Genomic DNA, 22,119 nt, shown 5'->3' with positions numbered 1-22,119 from the left:
GGGGCGGAGCGACGTGCAGGCGGACGTGGGCGCTCATTGGTCGGCGGCGGCTCCCCCTTCCCCGCGTAACTCCCCCCGGCCCCGCCAACGAGGGGAGCGCACGGCCGCCTCCCGGAGCTGATTGGTTCCTCCGCCTCATCAATCGCAAGTATTGTGCGCGCCCTGACATCTCGGCTGACAAACAGGGCTGCAGGAGTACCAACTTTTTTTTTCTTTTTTTTTTTTTTTAATATATAAAGCTTTTTTTTTTTTTTTTTTTTTCCCTTTCCTTCTCTCTCCACGAAAATATTTCCAGCGCATCTTTTTGTGTGCATGTGTGCTAAGGGGGGAAAAAAATATATCTATATATATCTATATATATCTTTTATTATTAAGGTTCTTTTCTCCCACTTTCTTCCTCTCTGTCCTTCTTTCCTCGGCGCTCTGATAATGATGGTAATGATGACTTCTCGGTGATCCAGAATTTTTAAGATCACTGAGCAACTTTTTAGGCTTTGAAAAGAGAAGCCCCGTAGGGACTCTCTTCTTTTGAAGTTGTTTTCCGCTTGTTTAAAACTGAAGCTCTGCGAGAGTAGGTGCTGGGTGCACTTGATTTCATTTTTAAGCACCAGGCGTGATTTCTCTGGGTAGCTGACTCTATCCCTCCATCAGATTTCTGAAATAAATCTTGTTTTCTGCACCCATCAAAACGCAGGTGGGTGAGAACTTTCTACTTTTGTTGTTGTTGCTTCGCCTCTTTAAAAAAAAATTCTTTCTCCTTTCTCTCTTGCTTTCCCTTTATCTCTCTCTCTCTTTTTACGGAGTCTCTTTCATTCAGGTAGAACTGTAAATTTTCCAAACCTATATTGTTTCTCTTTCTGCTACATCAAACTCCAGGATTATTCTTCTCTCTCTTCTTTTCTTTTTTTCTTTTCTTTTTTTTTTCCCTTTTTTTCCCTTTCTTTTATTTTTTTTTCTTTTCTTTCTTTTGTTTTTCTTTTTTGGTAAAAAATTATTTGAAATCCTCGATGGGAGCAATGTAAATTTTCTGACATTCAAACCTTTTCTAGTTCACAAATCAGTCACCCTTGTCGCAGTTATTGAAATTCCTCAACTTGCCACACCAGGACGGTGGAAAAAGCAGGCGGTGTCTTTGTTGCTGACCAGGCTTTTGATCGCCAGAGAAAATTTACTTACCTTCAGATGAGTGAGCAGAAAAAGAAATAACACTCCCTTTGATTTAGTTAGAAAAATGCAGACATTTGGATTCAGTGCAAACATACAACACTTGGTTGTTTTCTAGATGCAACCCTCGATTAACCTGTCTTTCCCCAGCTCAAAGTCTATTGAGAAACTGCGGATAGTTCTTTTTTGTTCTCACTACAAAGAGCCATTGACTATATATTAAAATGATTGTTGAAAGGTATAAGTATGGTATTTAAAAGCAGAAGCCCTTTGTGGCTTAATCGATTAAACTAAGTAACATTTGCACAGTATTTTAAACGATGCTTCGGCACTGAAAAAAATTAAATCTTGTGAAACTTTAAAACTTAAAACGACTCTGTGTGCCTGTGTATATCTACACTTACGTATGTGACCATGTATATGTGTATATATATAAAACTGGCAAATTATTTATTTACTTAGTTGCCTGCATATTCATTAGCTCTAATTATTTTCTAGTAACGAAAACACCAAACGCTCGCTAAGAGTCGTGCTCTTTCCATTTCGCCTTTGTTCAGCCCTTCACTTGCCTCCTTCGCAGTTCAGTCAGAGCCCCTCCAATTCCTAATGCCAGAAAAAGAAACTTTAAACTCATCTTCTCTAATTAAACGCGCTGGTAAGCAATCTGCAGCGCAGGTACTCGGGAATCAGAGCAGCAGTGCTGCTGCTGCGCGAAACCCCTCTCGGCTGAGAACTGTCTCATTGCAAGAGGTATAAAAATGGCCATTGTGCCTAGAAAACAAGCAAACAAACAACAAATAAACTTTGATACGCCTTGAAAGAATGTTCCAGGGCAGTTTATCTGCCCATGCAGTTTGCCTGTGCTTCATGCATGGGAATCGCTTTCAAAGTAAATGTATTATGTAATTTCCCTTGGATCTGGGGAGGCTTTCATATTTTTTTTTTTCCAGAATAACTCTGGGCTGAATCTACACGTTTGCATTTATTCTGCCAAATCAGTTCGAAGAAATTGCCATATCTTATAGCAACAGGTTTGTCTGCTCTAGGAGAGCTCCTGTGTGCTGACACGGTCTTTTGTTGCATGTTACATTACTTTCTGGATCTAGTGCTAAATTTAAACGAAGGACAGAGTTGTTAGCGTTATTGTGAAGTCTTCGCGGCGATGGCGTTAGAAGATCCAGGAAGTTAGGTAGTCTAGTGCTAGCCTTACTCCCAGTGCAGGGGGAACCCAGTGATCATTCCAGTTCGGTGCAAAATACACGAGAAGACAGACGAGAGGGTATTTTTAGGAAGCGTATCTAAATATACAGTGTAAGAGTGAATGCAAAAAAAAAAAAAGAAAAAAATAAAAAAAAAAGAAATGTTGTGGGTTGTAGAAGTTATCAAGTGGGATTTGCGGCGCGCTCTCTGCAGGAAACGAAAGCTGCTCCAGTTCAAAGCCACATGCACCAACGTGACATATAAGCCATTAAAATATCATCCTGACGGCTCATTTCTGCTTCATCATACATTCCCTAACTGCTTCCAGAAAGCAAGAAAAGAAGAAATGAAGGATGACCGCCTCGATGGAAGAGCCAAAGAGGTGGTGGGTTCTTGCGGGGGGGGCTGTATATTCTTTTCTTCTTTTCTTCTTTTATTCTTTTTTTTTTTCCTTCCTGCCCCCTCCCCCTTCCCTCCCCTTCCCCCTCTCACTTTTATTTCTGCCAGTTTAGAAATGAGGGGAAACCTTCAACAGGTTGCAGGGGTAAGTGCCTGGGAGCAGAGAGTGCCTGGGCAGCCCAGGCGGCTAGCTAGCCCCAACGCCTGCCCAAGGGCTGGACCACAGCTCCCTTTCCTAAGGGAGGCCCTGGTGGGAGGAGGCTCGGCCACCCTGAGGGAGAAGGGATGGACCCCCGCGATGCTCGGGAGCAATGCCTCACCCACACGGGGCCAACGCCGGCGGCATACCTCGGCGGGCAGGGGCGGGCGGAGGGAGAAGCGCCCGGCGTCTTCGAGGGGGGCTCTGGCACCCTCCACTGGACGCCGCGACGCCCCCCTGAGTTTCAGGTGGGGCTGGCCTCGCAGTACAAGCAAGGCGTAGTGGCAGGGGTTCACGGAGCCGGGCGAAGGCTCTCCCAGCCCTGACAGCAGCCAGGCTCGGTGGGAAGAGGCAGGCAGCGGGTCCGGTTGGGTCCCGCAGCCGAGGGCAGAGAGTGAGAAGTGCTGACAATGGCGAGCCCGCGGGGAGGCGTCCCGGGGGACGCGCTCCCCGCCCAGCGCCTCGCCCACCACCGCGCCCGATGCCACGGGGGCGCGCCGGGGGAGCCGGCGCTTTGGCGTCTCACGCCCGTCTTTATAGGCGAGTGCAGGAGGGACGGATCCCGGGAGCCCGGCCGCCCCCCTCCACACCCCCTCCACCTCCCCGCAGGCAGAGCCAGGGGAGTTGCCAAAGCAAAAGGTAGCCGCCGCCGATTTAACCCCGCGGAGGGGCTAAGAATTCGGTCCTGTCTCTACCGGGCCACTCTGCGCCCGAAGCCGCCTAGGCAAAGGAAGATGTTCCCAAATGCCTGCTGAGGGTGATGTCCTCGAGAGTGACCTCCTATCTGAGTCCAGCTTCATGTGCCAGCCCCAGGCGCCGGCACCCCTGGGCCCCTCTCCCTGGTGCACCTTCGTCACACTCGGTCCCTCAGCTCCAGGCAGCTCGGCCGTGCCCAAACCCCGTTCTAAGGGCTGGGCTCAGGGCTCTCTTCATCCGGTACCAAGTAACTTTATTTCCTCACCGAGACTTTCTCGGCGAGTGCTCCCTTCACCCTGAGCGGCCGAGTCAAGCATATGTTGCGTGACAAACAGATGGCGGCGGGGCACATGCCGTCCACGCTGCTGCATGCCCAGAAGGGCCCACGCATCCTGGGGCAACGCCATCAAACCAGTCCAGGGCGCCGGGCTCCCGCGGGGGCAACTACTGCCTCCGGCCCGTCTCTGCCGCTGCACCTTTAGCTGGGTGTGGGGTGAGCATCTGGGGAAAGGAGGCAGGTCCCACCTGCGCGGGCTGCAGTTTCTCGCACCCATGGGACCCTGGTGGAGTCTTGTACCCCTCAATAGAGCCCCAAGACTCGTCCCGGCTGTGATCCGAGTAGCTCGGGGCGATGGGCAATCCTCATCCTCCCGCTTCGCAAGCGGCACTGCTTAGATGACAGAGGCATGCAAGGTCCAGCCAGAGTTTTAGTCAATATTTACTCTGAAACACACAACTGTTTTGCCTTTGATTGTTGTCATCTGGCAATCATTTGAAATATTAAATGCAGAGGTTTTTTTGGTGTTTGGTTTTTGATTGGTTGTTTTTCCTGTCCAATTTCAACAAGTTTTGGCAAATATTTGGGGGCTGAGCACTCCTCCAGCTTCCCATCCTAGCCAGTAAAACACAACTCCTGCAAACCTCTCGCTAGCCGGTCAGTGTTTGCTGCTCTAATTTGGTAAAATTGAGAGGATAAATATAAGTTGACTAGAAAATATAATTCCAAAGGGTTCCTCTAGTTCTTTTTTATTTCAGCAGTAATTTTCATCACAGCGGTGAAAATCCTGAGAACATCAAATTATTTGTGATAGCCTGTGATACGCTGATGAAGTTTCACAATTAACATCATCAATTATTTGTGTCACTATAGATTTTTATTTACCAGCCCTGTAGTCTCCATAATAATAGTAACAACAGCCATGATAATAATCTTTGAACTGATTACAGATTATAGTGTGCTCTTCTGTATTACGGGGAGGGGGGACGACGACGACAACAAAACAAAACAAAACCCCACAAACAAACTGCAACATGAAACAAAACAAACAAAAACCTCTGAAATTTTCAAAGATGCCTGCAAAAATTCAGACTCAGCCACTGCATTAATCCCCAGCTCTGTTCTCAGGGTCATTGCTGCCGCTCAGAGAAGGCTGTGCAAAGTTCTGCCTGCAGCAGTGGCAGCGCTCTGCCTTGCAGAGTGCAAAGAGCAAGCTGAAAATTATAGGCAGGGAGAAGTGCCAGGGTAGTACTATACTAATCCTTGCTGAGACAACCACTTGCCTTGGAAACTCTGAGACAGTCCGAAATTAAATTTAGGGAGGGAAGGATCTGTAAACAATATACTCGAGTTGGTAAAAACCTGCTTTACAATAGCCTGCCAGAAGGTGAATGTCAGATCAAAGGAGGACTGAAAAGATGTCCTTCCATTACTTATTTTTTTCTCTAAATCAGCCATGGAAACTTCATTACTCTATAAAACATGTGCTGCTTTACTGGGAAGGCAGTCTCCATTTTCTCCTCGGAGAAAGCCTCTCTTCCTTCCACCTTCGCTACTTAACTCTTGTGTTTTGTTTTGGTTGGTTGTGGGGTTTTTTGTTGTGGTTTCCCCCCTCCCCGCCCCCCCACCCCTTCCTTTTCTTTTGAATCGATTAAGATCAAGTCATATATATATATATATATATATATATATATATATATATATATGTATGTATATATATATATATATAAGTCTCATTCATTTAATATCACATACAAATGGTTTTATCTTAACTTTCCACTTCTTTCTTCAAACAGGAACAAAGTCAGGAAATGAGGCACAAGACTCCCCTTCTAGTAAGGAAAAGAAAAAGACTTCACAGAAACATCCTGGAAAAGCCAAGTAAGTTAAAACATGGTGGGGCGTTGTTTGTTTTGTTGGTTTGAGGGTTTTTTTTTCTGGTTCAGGGAAGGCAGTATTTTTTTCACCTTAGTGTTTAACGTACTCGCATAAACACAAATCAGCAACACAGCTCCCCATCAGCAGCTGTCTAATCCTGCTCAATGCCTATTAATTTGGAGGTTCTAGAATTAATATTTGACGACTCTCTCATTGAAACAACAACCCCTGACCTCATGTGATTGCACTGTCACATTATTCTATGACATATTCATCTTGAATTCATTTACGGACGATTTGATTGGAATGAGGTTTGACATGTATTGGATCCTATTAAAGAAGAAGACTTTGATCTTGTTGATGGGGTTTACATGATATGTATCATCTTTACCAGGGATACCAGGCTTCCACAATGTGGTGTCTAAGTAGTTAGCGACTGACAGCTTATCTGACAGGAATACCTTAATCTTGAGGTACTGAGTGAAATATTCTATTTAAAATAAGCATATGATTTACTTGTCTTAGGGTAGCTCTAGGTCACAAAAAGTGAGAGGCAAACCTAGGCACGATCCTTTGCTCACCTCCTAGCTGAGTTCCCGTTATCTACGAACTCTGAAATAAAGAAGCCCCCGTAAGTGGGAATGGGGCGAGATATCAGATACAAAGGCAGAACGTGCTCCCTGGCCTCCTGATACTCTCTCTTACTCTCTCCGAGAAGATGTTGGAAAATCTATCTTGAGCCAACTTTTTCTAAACAGAAGTGCCTTCTGTTGGGCAGCCAGGGACTTGGGCTCAGGTTCTGCGCCTGTCCCTGTGTCACTCACTGACTCCGTTATCCCTTCCTGCCCAGCGCGAGTTTGTGGATAGGGAATTACACAGAGTGACTTCTCGGTCCCCTCTGTTTCTGGTCTTTGCATTTGTCCATTTCTCAGAGTAAATACTAGGATTTTCAGATGAATTCTCTCCCCTCCTCTCATCCAGGAGTTGAAGCCTACAGTTAATCCCTAGAACCTGGTATAAGTGATCCTGCTCTGGCAGGGGGTGTGGAATAGGTGATCTTTCGAGGCCACTTCCAGCCCATAACATTCTCTGATTCTGTGAACCCGCTGTCCGGAGTGTTCAGGGCACCCTGCTCCATCCCAGCCCTCAGGTACTGTCTGGGAAGTTTAAAGCTGCCCCATCGGGAAGAGAAGTTTCAACATTCATGAGTGGAAGAGAACAAGAAAAAGTGAAGGTCAGGTTTTCATCTTTCCGATGCTTCCTAAGGCAGGTCTGTTCCTTGTGCTGAGCATAACTCTAAGATTGAGCAGGATTTGGCTCCGAGTCAAAGAGTACGGGCGCTTGGCTCTCTAGAACTTTGCACCTCACTTTCACAGCAAGCTCTTTCTCCGACAGAATCAGAAATACAGATAAATGCCTTGCTGTGTGGGTAGATTCCTAACAAAAATCAAAGCAGAGTGTGTTGGATCTGTATAGCCGTCCAGCAGCTGGAGCTGTCCCCATTCCCGGGGTCTACAACAAAGGCGTGTGCGGCTTAGTTTCCATACCGCAGGCCCTGGCAGCCGTCCTGCACGAAGCGGGGGTTCAGTCAGGGGCCGGAGGGTTGGGGGTGCCCGTCTCGGTCCCGCACCCCCGAGGTGTGGGCAGGTGGAGCGCTGGGTCCCGCGGCGTGGCGGGAAGCACGGAGGCAGCTTTGCTCCTCTTCTAGGGAACAGTCCGCCAGCCCGCGGGGCCAGCTCCTGTCTCCCCCGAGAGAGCTGAGCCAGCTGCAGGGTCGGACGAGGGCAGCGAAGGGAAGAAGAGCTTAAGGCTAGCTATACAACATGCCACCTTTCTAAAGCAATCCTCCAGCGAGGACAAGTTTAGGGCCGAGGACTGGTCGCTGAAACACAGCAGCCACGAGAAAATGTATACTCAGGAACAAGCCGCCCGTCTATTCCTGATGACTTGGCACTCAAGAGAGCACTGTAGTTCCTCTAAACTTCACTTCCCTCGATATAAGATCTACTCTATATAAGTAGTGTGCTGTCGAGCTGTTCTGGCGTCTGAGTTTCAGCTGTTCTGCTGCTTGAGTAATCTTGGTTTCTCTCTGGAAAGGCTCCAGGTTTATCCAGATCATGAGATCCAAGTGCAATCTAGAAGGGGATGCCCTTAATAATAATAAGTCCCTGGACAGGCTGATATTGACACACTTGCTGAGACCCTGGCTTATCTGGTCCAGTACGCCTCAGGCCACTGCCAAGAAACGGGAGATCTCGGTCATCCCTTGAGTGGCACCCGTATGAGCTCAAGCTGGCAAAGGGTTGCACAGGCAGACACTCAAGTTTTCAAAACGTCCTGGGAGATGCACAGAGCTCGGCCGGATCTGGTCCCCCTCCCCACCTCTTTCCCGTTTCTCCGCCTCCCCACTGTCATGTGGAGGCCCCCGCCCGCCCCTACTCCAACCCCCTCTTTCCCCCCCCCCCCCCCCCCCCCTCGAAACCGGGGCTCACACCAACTTCACCTAACAGTGAGGGACACCAAAGGCCAGGTTCTCCTGCACTGCCTGGAAAGGGGAGTCAGAAAGAACCCTGAGTGAGAACTTTGAGTGTCTGATAAGAAACCATCAAATATTTTAAATGAGCTTAGGACAAACCAGTTATGATAGTTTAAAATTTTGATAAACTGTTCCAGATGTTTTCTCCCTTGACTGAGAAGTGGCAGAATTGATGGATAACAAGTGTGTAGAGATGCAGTGTTTTAAGGAAGTATGAGGAAAGCTGCTTTATTTGGAATTCACACTCTCAGTACATTTGTAAGTAACAGATTCATACTTCCTAACGTTTGTCTCTTCTGTGCACTCCTATTGAGATGGTCATGAATAGGGCTGTCAAATCCATTTCGTAGAGCAACTAGACTTGAAAGTTGAGATATTGCGAGGATGGTGTGTGGTTTAAAATGCCTGTGTAAACATGTTATGTAAGGATGGAGAGGTAATTGCATCATTTGTCACTTTTCATCATCTCCACTCAGAAAGACATACATGAAAATGCTAGTTACCTGAATATCAGCCTTGTGTACAGAGGAAACATGGTGAAAACCAAGCCGAGTCAAAATACGTAACTGCAACCATTTCAGAGCATGGGAAGCTGTGATAAAAACGTCCCATGTGTTGTTATGTATGTCCTACACTTTAATCTTGTGGGTTGGTAGATTCCGTTACGAGAGCAGCTGAGCTGATGTTGCTAAACAGTTTCTTATTTTATTGCTTAACATAAAACCTATTGATTGCTAATACTGTTGAATTTTTAAGGAGCTGCAAAATTCCTCTCTGGGAGCTCTACCTGGTGTGCATGCAGTAAAGTATCTAATGGCAAGTTAACAGCAAGTCAATGTATTAAAATGCTGAGAGTTTGACAGAATGGATAGGGAATTCATTGTTGCTTTATTTTGTGAGACTGGTGGAGTAATTTTATGTCAGAATCTGAGTTCTGTAGTAATACAGAGGGCAGATAATTACATCTGTATTTTTCTTTCTCGAAGCAGAAGAATCTTTTCCCATGTTTCATTTACTTCTTTCAAGTTCCCAATCCCCCTCTTTAAAACTTAAGTAGATACTTCCTTCTGTGCTGAAGCCCTAAGCTTTTCTAAAGCTATAAGGCCTCAGATGAAACCCTAACCTATACTTTCAGCACTAGGCGTGTAAACCCCGCAAGGTTGTTGTTTCCTTCAGATGAGAAACGTCAGAAATTAGTCCATTACAAATGCTTTGCAATGCTTTTCCTTCAGGCCAAGGAAGGGGATTTTTACGTGGAACTACCCTGTAAGTGTGCGTGAGAGGGAAAGGGAGAGAGACTCCCTCTTCTGGGTTAAACATTCAGATTCAGCCTGAGCGTCACGGGTTCTCGCATTGATACAGCGGCCAGCACCGGAATAATTGCTAAAACTTGCCAAAAGAGAAGGAGACAGGGAGTTTTCCAGGAATCCTTTGTCAGGGCTCGGTCAGCGGTACAGATGCCCGAGCAACAGCCAGGTGCGCACGCCCAGCCCGCCAGCTGGCAGTAGGACTCCAGCCGCCTGTTCCGCTGGAAAATGACCCGCTCCCCACTCTGCCAACAAGTGCTGGGGAGCCGCAGGTTGGCCTGGGGCCCGCTTCCGCTGGGGACGTTGGGCCGCCTGGCCTCCCGTGAATCCGGCTGGGTGGCAGGGACTGCCGGGGCTCCTGAGGCTCTCCCCGGGGGGTAACACTTCGGGCTGCCTCCCGCCTCGGGACAGCGCAGCGGGAACGAACGAAAGCCGGGGCGGACGGCCGTGGTACTCCCACACATGCTTCCCCCGCCCGCCTTGGCTTTGTTCCCCCATGGCCGCAGCTCGTTGGCGGAAGGTCGGCGATGACCCGACGGCGGGGCCAGCGCGGCCCAGGGTAAGACCCTGGGGAGGGCTCCCTGCCACCGGGCCGGGCTGCGGCCGCGGGCTCAGCCGTGCCCCGCGGCCGGGCTAAGGGGCCCCGTGGGGCGCGAACCGCGAGAGGGGGGCGCCGGGCAGCCGCGCATGCGCGCCCGGTTTCGCACACCCTGCACACACACTCCACGGCACGGAAAGAACCTTTCAGTCAGCGGCGGGACCTGTCACCGGTGACGCCACCGCAGCGACAGCCAATGGGCAGGCACAGTGATTGTTTGGCCGGCGGGGCCGGCGCCGCAGCCCGGAGGCGGTATGGGGCCACCCGCGCCCCGTCCCGCCCCCTCCCTCCCCGTCCCATCCCGTCCCGCGGCCGCGCCGCGCCGCGTGGGGCTGCCTGCTGTCCCCGCGGGAGGACGGGCCGCACGGGGGTCCTCCCCGCCTCGCCGCCGCCGAAAGCGATCCTCCACGGGCCCCGCAAAGCCCACCCGCTGGCAGTGCCGCCCTTGCACCCCGCCGCAGGGGCCGCGGACCGGGAAACTTTTTTGGGGGAGAAATTAAATATATATCTATATATATAGTTTCCCCCCCACTCTGTGTCTCTCTTCTCCCGCTGTCAGGTGACTTTTTAGCCTTAGAAGCTAATGAGCTTGGATGCTCTGGGGATCCCAGTGATGGACCCTGCTGCTCTCTCCAGGCGGAACACGGCGCTGAGATTAGTAGACTTGGCGGGGGCTCCTCGCCACCACCACCCCCCTCAAAGCATGTCAAGCTTCCCGGGCTTTGCCGGGCACCCCCACGCCACGGCGCCCACGCAGCCGGGGGAGCACGTCGCCGAGTCCCGCCTCGGGCCGCTTCAGCCAGAGTACATGGGGCACCGCCACCATCCTCCTCCTCAGCATCACCCCGCGGCCCTTAAGCTCAGCCCTGCCCCTCATCCCCATCACCAGCTCCACCACTACCACCACCACCATCATCATCATCATCATCATCATCATATGGCAGGCCAAGTCGAGGTGGTCTCTAGTCAAACGGGAGCGTTTGGCCCGGCGCAGTCACCAGCAACCCCTTACCCCGTCTCTCACCCAGCCCAGGCTCTGGCAGCAGGTAGGGACTTCTTCATACGCAAAGACCTGCCGGCCTCACTCATGCCAGGGCTGACTGAGCAGCACCCCGCTGCAAATTCTCACCACGGACTGTTTGTCTCAACAACAGGTAGCTACCCAGGACACCATGGTCACCACCACCACTCAGAAGCTGGGAATCCCTCTCTGTTCACTGGACTCCATGAGCAGCCTCCCCATGCAGCTCCAGGTGGCCATCTAAACGGACAGATAAGACTGGGGTTACCTGGAGATATGTACGCCAGGTCTGAACATTTCACTCAAGTACCAGCCTCCAGGACAGATCCTTTTCCTGCTTCTTCGCTTCATAGCTACAGTGGCATGAATCTGAACGTGAATCTGGCTCCACACCACGGCCCGGGTGCCTTCTTTCGTTACATGAGGCAGCCCATCAAACAGGAACTCATCTGTAAGTGGATTGAGTTGGACCAGACTCCCAAAAAATTATGCTCGAAAACTTTCAGCACGATGCACGAGCTGGTGACTCATGTCACAGTGGAACACGTTGGAGGACCTGAGCAGTCCAATCACATATGTTTCTGGGAAGAATGTCCAAGAGAAGGGAAACCTTTCAAGGCCAAATATAAACTTGTAAATCACATCAGAGTCCACACAGGTGAAAAACCTTTCCCTTGCCCTTTCCCAGGCTGTGGCAAAGTCTTTGCCAGATCAGAGAATCTCAAAATACACAAAAGAACTCATACAGGTCAGTATGTACAGCTCTCTTTACTCTCTCTCTCTCTGTTATTCATCATACTGTTTTGTTTTATTTTGTTTTTAATGTATCCTTTGGTTGTTATTGAATGCACGCCAAGTACTTCTGGAAAAATAAATTCTCAGATTTGTTTGCTTCTTTACCGTTTGGAGGAGGGAGGAGAAATGGGGGGGTGGGGGGGGAAAGGGAGAGCAAGAACAAATCTCAGAATTCTCGTCCGTATTTTTTCCTAGTTTTGCCGAGAGTTTTGTGCAATGTTTATTTGGGTAGATCTGTGTAAATATAGATTTTTTTTTTTTTTTGCAATTTTAAGTAGTTGGAGGAAAAATGAAATCATTGTGCAAGCTCACAAATTAAAAGTGAACAATAGAAGTTACAACTTGTCTAGTCAGTTTTGACTGATGTCGCTGAGATGCTGCTGCTCAAACATTGTGAGAATAACACAGCTGCGACCTTTTCGTTCAACAGTTTTGTTTTGGGCAGAGGGAGTTTCAAATGTTTGATCTGAATAACACTGACATTTTTAATGAGCATTGCCTTCCAACGACTCTCTGCATTCGCAAATATGGGGAGCTGCAAGTTCTTATTCTCGGGAGGGGAGTGGGGGGGGGGGGGGGAAGGAAAAGAAACCCCGGTATTGTTTCAGCCTTTACATTTTGAAATGTCATTTGCAGTTCTGCTGAGCGAAATTGGGACATGTGTCAGAAACATCTGTTAGTTCAGAAAATAAAGTAACTCAATGGACGATCTTGCAAAACTACGTTTGCATTCTTCCGGCCAGGAAAGCATTTATAATTAATGAAATTGCGTGTAGAAAGTTTTCACACTTTCAGAACCAGCTTGTGAAGTTGTATTAATTAGTTTAGCAGCCGGTGTTTGTAGTCTGTAGTTCTGGCTCTTTTTTTTTTTTTTTTTTGTTTGTTTGTTTCTCTGCTCTTTTTTTTCTTCTTCTTTTTTTTTTCCTCTGTAGAAGAAGATAAGAAATAAGCCCTTTTTGAAATTTTAATCTGCTCCAGTGTAGGGTTTTCCACCTCCTACACCCTTCTCTACAGCCTTATGCACCGCAAGGGAAACTACATAATCCTATTGTAAGATCTGCTTACAGCCAAACGATTTTTTTTCCACCTTGCCGTTCATAAAACTCCCCTTCCCCCATGCTCTGTGCAGGGCTTGACCTTCCAGGAGCTGCATTTTATGATTTAACTCTACGTGATATAATATGCAGAGTGTATACTAATTTAATATCACTATCGTCTATACATAGCACGGAGATTTTGCAGCGACCGTCACTCGTCACCTAATTATTTTTCCATCGCTCTATGAATAGCTCGTCTCTGTGTGTGTGTGTGTGTGTGTGAGCAATAGCAAAGTTGTGTTCCTCTGCTGCCTTCTCGGCCTTCTTTTCCGAGGAGAAAGGAGTCTTCCCTGGGTCACGTAACTTGTATCGGAGCCAGCTTCTTGTCGGATCAGCACAGGTACAGCCATTAACCGAGAGAGCTCATCTTTTAATGACAGTGTTTTTCTTAAGTAAACAAACTTTTACTGCTCTTTAACGGCCTCACTGTTTGAAGTCTCTGAAGCAGAAAATGGTTAAATTCTTGGGAAAACTGACCTACATCGGAGAGGCAGGTTCAGGGCAAACCCGAGATCGGAGGTTTGCGTTTATTAAACGTAATTCCGCGCGTCTGTACTTTTCGCTTTAACTTTCCCGGTGATTAATTGCTGTATTGTGAAAACTCCTGCAGGGCCTTTATGGTTCCACCGATTCTATTAAACACCCAGAAGTTGTCAAAAACGCAATGTTTCTCAAACCCTAATAGAACTCGCTGCGAATTATTCATGAAGACAGTTCTAGATTCAACAGGAAAATTATTGCCTCCTCAAATATTAATGACTTCTGATTTCTCCGAGGCTGGGGAGCGGGCAGAGGGATTTCTGGCGACGTGCGAATTTTCCAGGCTGGAGGATAAGGCCGTTAAGGCGGCTGCAGCAGGACAAGCAGGACGGGAAGGGATCACTTCGCCGCCTTCCCAGCAGGCCAGGAACAATAGTGCGAGGCGTGGGACGGAGCCCCGCTCCCTCACGGGCGGCCCCCGCCGCCCCCGCGCCCCGCTCGCAGCCCGGGGGCCGCCACCTCCGGCTCCCCACCCCCCCACACACAACCCATCACACACCCCCCACCGGAGAAGTTGGTAAATACCTTAATCCACTCCCGGAGAAGGGGGATTATGCCACAATTTCCAAGCTGAATTTCACTGAACACTTTTGCCCAGCTACAAGTATGGGGGTAAAATGGCGGTTGAGATCCTGCGCTTCTCCATCGCCCGCGGTGCTTTCTGCGTGGCTGCACCTCCGTACCGGGGCTGTGGCAGCCAGGACCTCTATAATGTCCTTTCTCTGCCGGATAGGGATTTCCACGTAAGAAAACCTGCTTGCGAATGGAATACTTGCAAATGGTTCGGATGGTTCCTCTTTATGGAGGCGTTCAAAGAATGCAAGCCCAGGCAGCTGAGAAAATGCTGCCCTCTTCCCACTTGAAACCTGACTGTACGGAGGGACTTTTCAGTGGCTCTTTCAGGGAGTTAAGCGAAGTTGGACATTTTTCAACTCTCGGGAAAGCGGAACGCGCCGCTGCCCGCTTTTACTTGAATGTAACTCACTATTCACAAGCAGAGTGCTTATGAGGATGGCTTTCCCTGGGGTCTCCTAACTTACTGCTTGCTTGTACTGCACTAATATCCTTGATTTGTTGTCTCAACTTAGATGCTGAAGGTCCTTAGGTGAAAGTGTAATTAGATTATATGCGTACGTGGTATATTATACGCATATCTACTGCAGTATGTCGACAGCTTTTGGTTATAGTGCTCTCACCTTTTTTATTTTAAAGACCTTATTTTTAACCTCTTCCCGCTTTCTGTGTCACGCCAGGTATTTACCTGTCTCTGTGCTAATGTTACTCTGTGCAAATGTTAGCCATGCGGGATGTGAGAGCTCCTCATTGATTATTACAGTTCAGAAAGGACATACTTAGATGCAGAGCCATGAGCTTTTTCCCACCCACCTTGCGTAAAGTTCATTAATGTGAAATATTTGGAATGCCTTCTTTTATGTGCCCGTGTTCACAGCCGAGCACGAGGTGAGCTACATCCCTCCGAAATTTAATCGTGACGAACTGAGGAGGGGGCAGAACAAAACCACCAACGAATTCGAAAATAAAATGGCCTGGAAGCTCTTACAAAGATTGGAAGTCTTTTCGACCACATACGCCATGATGGTGCACATAGTGGCTTTGTTTGCACTTCACATTTAAGGCTCGGCAGTGTATTTTTGTGGTGCCCTCTACACTCTGACACTTTTTAGTTTATGGCGAATGAGGAGGTTATTTTCATTCTTGATGGGTTCAAGACCCGAGTACTCCTTGGCGAGTAGGGTTTTGCAGTTTGTTAGTATCAGTGATAATAATGTAGTCATCATTTCACCTCAAAGCCTTCTGTGGCGTGTTTCCTTGAAAGCTTCCTGTATATCATGTACCGTGCCCAGTCCGTACGATCCTAGGTTAAACTTTCACAGGACTTCAGCAATACGATTATATTTCTATTAAGATTAACGTCACTTATCATATTACCAGACAGAGTAATCCCGATCGCAATTCCTTCCATGACTGAGTAGGTTCAAATGAAAAGGGAATCAATCCTATCCTCACGACAGTGTTGTGCACGGGCCTAGTCATCTTCATGCTCAATCTCTATCGTTTTGTCCCCCAAAATCAATGTTCTTTTGAAATATTTGGTGCCTTAACAGACACTACCAGCAAGCTTGGGAGTAGGGAGAGGAGGAGGGATGTGAACATTTCGCGGGATTGTAATCAGTGCAAATATGGAGTGGATGAGATGTAATCTAGCCAGCTTATGAATGTGCGCCTGAGGGAATGTGAGAAACGCATTTAAACTAAAGAACCTTTCCAGGAATAAATCACTGACCACACTTTCTGCAGGACATGGAGGTCTGCGCAGGCAACACACGGTGCTTGCTCGGAACAAGCACTTGGCTTCTAAATTTTCCTAATCTTTGGGCTCAGTCTTTTGCACAAAATCCCATGTTGGCACACTAGGCAGGGGAAAAGGGAGGAGAAGCTGTCCGGACAGAGCAGTCATGGTGTGGAGACGACTGTGCAACCGAGTGGGCGCGAAGCGGCGGCGGTGGTGCGGGAGCTCGGCGGGGCGGGCGGGGGAGGGCAGGGCTGGTGACGCGGGACAGGCGCAGGCCAGAGGAGAGCTGCCCCGGGGAAAGGAGCCCTGCCAAGGCAGAGGAGAGGGGCTCGGGGAGGCTGCAGGTTTGGGGAGGCTGTCGGGCAGCGCCACTCCCCTCCCCGCGGCCGCCGCCTTAATGACTGTGCTCGCCCATTGCCTCCTGCAGGAGAAAAGCCTTTCAAATGTGAATTCGAGGGCTGTGACAGACGCTTCGCCAACAGCAGCGACAGGAAGAAACACTCGCACGTCCACACCAGCGACAAGCCCTACAACTGCAAAGTGAGAGGCTGCGACAAGTCCTACACCCACCCTAGCTCCCTGAGAAAACATATGAAAGTGCACTGCAAATCCCCTCCTCCCAGCTCCGGCTACGAGTCCTCCACGCCCTCACTGGTGTCCCCCTCCTCGGACTCCGGCCGGGAACCCCCCGCCTCCTGTTCCCACGCAGAGCCCTCCGCTCCCGCGCAGCCCACCGCCAACCTGAGTGAATGGTACGTGTGTCAGGGAGCGGGGCTCCGCGGGCCCCCGCCGCCCCCCACCATCCCTCCCCCGCCGCGCCCCCGCGGCGAGCCCCGGCCCCGCTGCTAGCGGGGAGCGGCGACGGACGGTCCCTCGCCTGGCCGGGGCCCGAGAGCGCTGCTCCGGGACTCGGGGAGGCCGAGTGGGAAAGGCGGAGAGAGATGCTTGGCAGAGCGAGAGACGACGCGCTGCCGAGTACGCGGGTGGCCTGTCGGCGGGGCCCAGCTCCCGACACCTCGCACTCGGAAAGGTTGCTCTCGCCTCGGGCGGAGTGCTGCCACCTCCACCCTTCGGGCCACACATCCCTCTCCTCCGATTGTCTTGCTTAAGTCTTTCACAAACCTTTCCTTTCCTTTCCTTTCCTTTCCTTTCCTTTCCTTTCCTTTCCTTTCCTTTCCTTTCCTTTCCTTTCCTTTCCTTTCCTTTCCTTTCCTTTCCTTTCCTTTCCTTTCCTTTCCTTTCCTTTCCTTTCCTTTCCTTTCCTTTCCTTTCCTTTCCTTTCCTTTCCTTTCCTTTCCTTTCCTTTCCTTTCCTTTCCTTTCCTTTCCTTTCCTTTCCTTTCCTTTCCTTTCCTTTCCTTTCCTTTCCTTTCCCCTTCCTTTCCCCTTCCTTTCCCCTTCCTGTCCCCTTCCTTTCCCCTTCCTTTCCCCTTCCTTTCCCCTTCCTTTCCCCTTCCTTTCCCCTTCCTTTCCCCTTCCTTTCCCCGTCCTTTCCCCTTCCTTTCCCCTTCCTTTCCCCTTCCTTTCCCCTTCCTTTCCCCTTCCTTTCCAATAGGACCAAAGTGGTTTCATACAGATTTTGTCTGTACAGGTTTTCTCTTGTCTCTAGTGTCATGAGCTGCAGTGTTCTGTTCATACACGATTTTCTGAGAGTGTGATTTTAAAAGAAATATATCTATATATATATACACTATTTGTTACTGAATTGTACAAAATGGATCCATTAAATTCTTTAATTAACCCGTTCCATGGACGTTTCTGGAAAGAATCTCTTTACTTTTCCCTCTTGCAGTATATAAATACATACAGACATATTCTACCCCCTCCCTCCCACCAATATTCGCTAATAAGGAAAAGCCCGGGGGGGTGCGATGATTGACTGTCCATTTTAGCTCCCACTGGTAATGACTTCTAATACCCAAACATGCCCGTCCCCACCCCGAATGTGGCTCCCGTTGAACCGTGGATGCTGGGGCTCCCGGGGAGGAGGGGGGGAGGGGAAGAGAAGAGGGGGGGTGGAGGAGGGACAGGCCCCGCTCCGTGACGTCATGGCAAGGGCCGAGGCCGGGCAGCCCCCTGGCAGCATGTGTACCCCGGACCTGTGCTCCATGGAGGGTGCTCTGTGAATAGATACAGTGATAGACGCTGCTGCCAGTCCAGCAACGCAGCTTATGCACCTTTACCCTGCCCTAGAGCTTCAAACTAGACCTACAAGGTTCACTCTCCTGATTCAGAGACAGAAGCAAGAGGGGGGAACCTCAAAATACATAAACAAACCTCTTTACTGGGGTAGCTTGAAACTGCCGGATGGTTCTGTTTTAATTGCTTTAATTATGTTTAAGAATACCACATAGTATAGGCAAATAAATAGCATGGGCTGTTGTAAGAGGTTTCGGTGGCTTGCTGAGTGCAGACAGAAGGCTGCTGTAACTGCATCTTCTCGTGTTTGATGCATCACCTCTGTGCCCAGGTGACTGCAGTTGGTGTGTTACTACTGTACACACATGCACATACATATACATACACACACACACACACACACACATACATATACATATATAATCTACAGGAAAATAATAAACTGGACAGTGCCTAGAAACATGTCTGCGCCAGTGCCTCGCCTGCTGATGTAGCTTAGTTTTCCTCCCCGGGTCGAGGTTCTCTTACTCATTGCCTGGACTCGATAACTTTCTTATTTAAACACCTTGAATACGGAAAATAGCGTGTCCTATAGGTAATACGCATAGAGAATTACCTAGACGGGACAATTACGAGAGAGGGGAGCCTAAGCTAGGCGAGAATTGTGACCCTCTGCAGCCTCTGAACTTGTGTCGTGGAAATCAAGAGATACAGAAGCCAGCTGCGGGCAAGGAGGATGTTTCCGTCGTGTCCTGAGATCTGTTTACTTATTTATTTCTCTATTTACAGAAGTATTTGGAAGTGCAGGCTAATCACCTTTAATTTTTCATTTGCTTGTTACAGATGCCTATCCCGCTGCTCTCAAGGTAATCTAGACAGACGCAGCTGAAAGCCTGAATCTTATGCCTTAGACATCAAAGCAAGCTCGTACAAAGAAGTATTTCTTCACAACGGTGAATCTTCATGGTAAGTTAGGATTTCTATGGCAATAGGCAAGTCATACTTAAATAGTGAAAGGCGAAGTCTGGAGCACGTCCAGGCTTTTCATTAAGGACATAATATTTACATCTAACAGGCCCTTTTTCTTGTGTATACAAGTATATATTTTTGTTTGACGCGAACTAAATCATTTTCATTTAATTTCCGGTAAACAAAACCCACGCGAACAGAGCACTTGTTCCAGACCATAATAAAAATGGATAAGACTGTCAGGAAGAAAAGGCCTGCTTGAACTGTCGCCTCAGCTCACTTTTGTTTCTGCTTTCTGCCGGGATCAGAGAATGAGTTTGGGATTTGAGGGCGAGTTTCTAAAGGCAAGGAAATGGTTTTTAAGGGGGAAAAGAAAAGGAGAAAGGTCTAATCAAGCTCGGGTTGTTCAAAGGGTCTGATTTTGGGGTTGAAAGTGTGAGTTTTATGGTGCATCAGCATGCCACGTTAGGATCGCTATGGTAATGAGGAGAGCAATAGCAAGCGGCCTTCAAAGGAGGCACACTCCATTTGAGACAGTCTATTAAGATACATTTGCACTGACCTTTGGTTTCATGCTAGCTTAATACACTCAATCTGCTCCCCGCTAGAGATAGACTTCCTCCACGGAATGCACTTTGGCGGAGTTGGGGTTTGCTGCGCTTCTCCCTGCCCCCAAGACAGGCGTTGTAGCCCTGCTCTCCTTCTCCCCAAAGTAAGGGGCTGTCAGCGAGGCTTGAAAGCTCCCGTCCCCTCTGACCAGCACTTCTGACCAGCTCCTCACAGCAAATCCCAGCCACAAAGCTCGAGAAGTGCTCTCCTTTTACCCCCACCCCTCTCAGGGGAACCGAAAGACCTCGCCTTGGTCTGCCTCGGCCCCACGGAGTAAGTGTGCTGATGGAAGTCCCCCCCAGGACCCGCGAAAGAGGAGCGAGGGCCGAGGGGAGCCGCCCGTACCCTCCTTCCCGTCGTGCCCTGCCCAGCCGGCTCTGCGCGGCATCAAGCGGAAGATCCGCGGTGCGGGGGGAACTTGACACCCTCACGGCCGGGGCCACGGGCACTGGGCCATGGGCCCGGGAAAGTTAGAAGTCCATGTTTTAGTAATTGTCTTGTTGTTTATTTTATCCAAGTACCCTAGTGAATAGGGGAAAAATAAACACGATGAAAAAAATTTCAAACAGTTGAGTCGTCTTTAGTGCCAACCCTTGTGGTTGAATAAAAAGGATGGACCAATTTCTATTGAGCTGAGAAATCTTTGAAGTGGGAGTTATTATCTGAGAAATTCCTACTCGTCGTCCTAACAACGCTGATGAAACGTAAAAGGTTCTTTGTCAGCGATTTGTTCTCCTCTCTGTCAAACTCACCCTGCCCGTTAGCTTTAAACCGTTTCTAAAGAGATAAAATCAAACTTTTAAAGATAACTTTAGGGGCTCAGAGGGTGCAGTAAACACCAAACTATCGAATCCTGTGTATAGACATACATCTGGATATATGTGGCTGTGGCTGTGTGAAACTGTATACAGATCTCCATAGATGTGTGACCTTACTGTTTGAAAGTTGAAGTGATGTCTACTTTTTGCATTTTATCCTCTGAACCTTTCTGTCTAATAGATTATTCCTACACATACGCTGCACAGAATGTGAATCTTGAGAGAAGGTAGAAATGTTGGGTTTCATTAACACCAATATGTGACCAATAAGCTTTTCCTTTCCAATAGAGTGAAAGCAAAAGCGTGGACGTAAGAGTAAAGACTTGGATCATTTTAGCAGTCCGAAAACCTATTAAGCATGTGTATAGTGCAATGTATCGAAGTTGTTAACGCATTCAGAGATGGCTTCCATATGCTCTCTTGTTTTATTGTCTGTAAGTGTAGAGATAGTCAAACTGCATCCGTTTTGTATCTTCATTTATAAACATCACGATGAATACTGAAATGATTTCCCTATCAAGGTTTATTTAGTAGTTTCCCACTGGAGACCACGCGATTGCTCTGTTTGTAATACGAATTCCTTGAAGTTGTAACTCATCAGTGTACTTCTGTTCTAGTTGCTGCAGAATGATCTGAGCCCAATACTGCCATTCTAAGAAACCCCATTAATTAAATGGGACTTTTCCTGAGTAAAGACCGAGTCACACTGCAGTGGAGTGGGTATTTTATTCTTATTGTTGTTGTCTTTATTATTAATTCTGGATCTTGTCATCTTTATGGGAAAATCTACCAAATTCCTTGTGAACTGTACAGAGAAGTCTCTGAAAACGTAGCTCACAAAAAAAAAAAAAAAAAAAAAAAAAAAAACAAAAACCAACCCCCAAACATTCGCAATGGTGTTATGTTGTATCTTTCCCCAAACTTCTATATTCCATCTTTTCCTTCGTCCCATGTTTGGTAATGAAGGACTGTTCTGTTGTGTGTTTGAACATACTATTTATTTTTAATATTTGGATTTTTTTTACAATAAATATTTATAAATGTTTCGATTCTATGGTTATTTTTCGGAATGTGCACTTTTAAAATACGTGTTTGTACTAATGATACTGAGTCATTCCTAAAACAGTGTAGTTAACCTTGTCTTTATGTTGTTTTCCTCTATTAGTTTAAAAAATATCCCCAAACTAGTGTACTATTAATGTGGCGCACAATCAAGTGCTAATGCGTGTTTTTTTAATGGTCTTTAACCTCTTTTAATGTTAATCGTTTTAGGTTGGCATTTGCATTAAAAGAACAACACAAACCACTTCTTTGGCTTCATTTCCGAGATGACATTTTTCAGAGTGGAGACTTGAAATTAATTGTACTTTGAACACTGACCTAGGTGCAGTGTGTGGAAATTGCAGTGCGCACTGTCACCCAAGTGTCTCTTTGTTGTCCTCCTTGTTACCTATGCAGTGGCACGTTGAGTCATGCACACGCAGTTTAGTTCTGGGGTCACTAATACTTTGAATATTGGTGAGAGTTTCCAACTGAAGCCTCACACGAAAGGCTGCTGCACTCC

The 22,119-nt window shown here is 48.1% G+C and overlaps 1 protein-coding gene across 9 annotated transcripts; it reads left to right on the top strand.

Annotated features, from left to right (window-relative positions):
* Positions 1–194: 194 nt before the first annotated feature.
* On the top strand, positions 195–21,602 carry ZIC4 (Zic family member 4). 9 transcript variants are annotated; one of them, XM_064152842.1, is made up of 4 exons: positions 195–694; positions 5,732–5,816; positions 11,409–12,023; positions 16,449–17,236. In XM_064152842.1, exons 2-4 carry the CDS (start codon positions 5,747–5,749, stop codon positions 16,868–16,870), a joined length of 1,107 nt encoding a protein of 368 aa, XP_064008912.1. In that variant the 5' UTR covers positions 195–694; positions 5,732–5,746; the 3' UTR covers positions 16,871–17,236. The 9 variants fall into 9 exon arrangements, 8 of the variants coding, with proteins under 8 accessions (XP_064008912.1, XP_064008909.1, XP_064008908.1 ...); XM_064152839.1 differs by lacking the exon at positions 195–694 and adding an exon at positions 2,506–2,746; XM_064152838.1 differs by lacking the exon at positions 195–694 and adding an exon at positions 2,506–2,749.
* Positions 21,603–22,119: the final 517 nt, after the last annotated feature.

The sequence above is a fragment of the Pogoniulus pusillus genome, chromosome 13, assembly GCF_015220805.1.
Source record: "Pogoniulus pusillus isolate bPogPus1 chromosome 13, bPogPus1.pri, whole genome shotgun sequence".
Taxonomy (NCBI): Eukaryota; Metazoa; Chordata; class Aves; order Piciformes; family Lybiidae; genus Pogoniulus; species Pogoniulus pusillus.
This window is presented reverse-complemented; position numbering and strand designations above follow the sequence as displayed.

Excerpts from the sequence above, each read along its gene's own strand:
- ZIC4 (XM_064152835.1), top strand. The coding sequence starts at position 10,838 with ATGAGCTTGGATGCTCTGGGGATCCCAGTGATGGACCCTGCTGCTCTC. Across the intron at positions 12,024-16,448 it reads ACACAAAAGAACTCATACAG|GAGAAAAGCCTTTCAAATGT; the intron begins GTCAGTATGTAC and ends TGCCTCCTGCAG.